This window comes from Myotis davidii, unplaced genomic scaffold (genome assembly GCF_000327345.1).
Source record: "Myotis davidii unplaced genomic scaffold, ASM32734v1 scaffold142, whole genome shotgun sequence".
In the NCBI taxonomy this organism is placed as follows: Eukaryota; Metazoa; Chordata; class Mammalia; order Chiroptera; family Vespertilionidae; genus Myotis; species Myotis davidii.
Window position 1 is genome coordinate 5,634,369 of NW_006294400.1, and position 1,157 is coordinate 5,635,525.

A 1,157-nucleotide genomic window follows, 5' to 3' on the forward strand; every position below is an offset into this window, starting at 1 on the left:
TGCTGACCATCCCACATGTCACGTAGCCTCTGCAAACTTCTGCCGGCCCTCGTGAGAGCGTGGGCGACACAGGCAGATGACATCTTAGTCCTGTTATCAAAACGGTTTGACCACATGGATCGAGAGAGGGCCGCAGGGACCCGCAGGCGCCTCCAGACCACGCTGGCGGGACCTCTGGCATACACTCCCGCTCCCCCTGGGCCCTTTATCTCCCGTTCAGTCCCCCTCCCCTTCCTCGCTCCCTGAAGCAGGTGTCATCTCCTCATTATGAACTAGGTCAGCCAGGGAAGGGGACTTTCCCAAGGTCACACAGCTGCAGACCTTCCATGCATTCCCCGAACAGCTTGCTGACATGGGGCTCTGCATCCCTGCCCCCACCCCAGGCACCGCGGCCCTCCCCTGTGCCAGGTCCTGTGCTGCCCACCAGGCTCCTCTCATTCATCTCTCTCTGTTGCAGGGTCAACCTGGCAGGAAAGGGTTTCCTGGGAGGCCCGGCCCTGATGGCCTGAAGGTGAGGGACTTGGAAGTGACTAGGCTGAGGAACGGGAGGGGGAAATGCCTGGGGAGGAGATGAGAGGGAGGAAGTCAACATGTGAAGACCCAGGGCGAACCCTGAGCTCCATGGCCAGTTGTGACATAGGGATGGGGGTGGGGAATAGTCCCCATTTATCACCAGGTGTTGGTAATCCAAGGAAAAGGGACATAATCTGAATGTCCTGCAGTGGGATACTCGAGTAACGGGACACAGCGCAGCCACCACAGATGGAGTGGTGGGATTTTATACAGGAAGTGCCTGTGGGTGTGGTGGTGGGAGGCGGGTATGAATCAGCGCCTGATGGTCTGAGCCCATGGTAGGGACCAGGTGCACCGCGCTCCTGGGTCCTCAGAGCAGAGGCTGGGATGTGGGCAGGTTATCTCCGGGGGCTGGGATTCCAGGTTTCCTCCTCCTCCTCTGGGCCTCTGTATGTCCCCAGATGTGCAATACATTTGTTTTTGATTTTCTTTTAAGTTAGGAAGAAAGAACTAGCCTGGGTCGGACAGTGATGACCCTCACTCAGCAGAGGGGTAGCCTCACTCCACGGCTTTCTGGGGACTCCCTTTGGGACAGGGATTGTGGGGCCAAGTTTACAGCTGGGCACATTTACAGAGGATTAGCA

The 1,157-nt window shown here is 57.8% G+C and overlaps 1 protein-coding gene across 1 annotated transcript in view; it reads left to right on the plus strand.

Moving 5' to 3' along the window:
* The window catches only part of COL27A1 (collagen type XXVII alpha 1), a 143,710-nt gene that overhangs the window by 74,670 nt on the left and 67,883 nt on the right, over positions 1 to 1,157 (plus strand). The window contains 1 exon segment of the mRNA XM_015567140.1: positions 458 to 511. Coding sequence (XP_015422626.1) covers positions 458 to 511 — 54 coding nt within the window.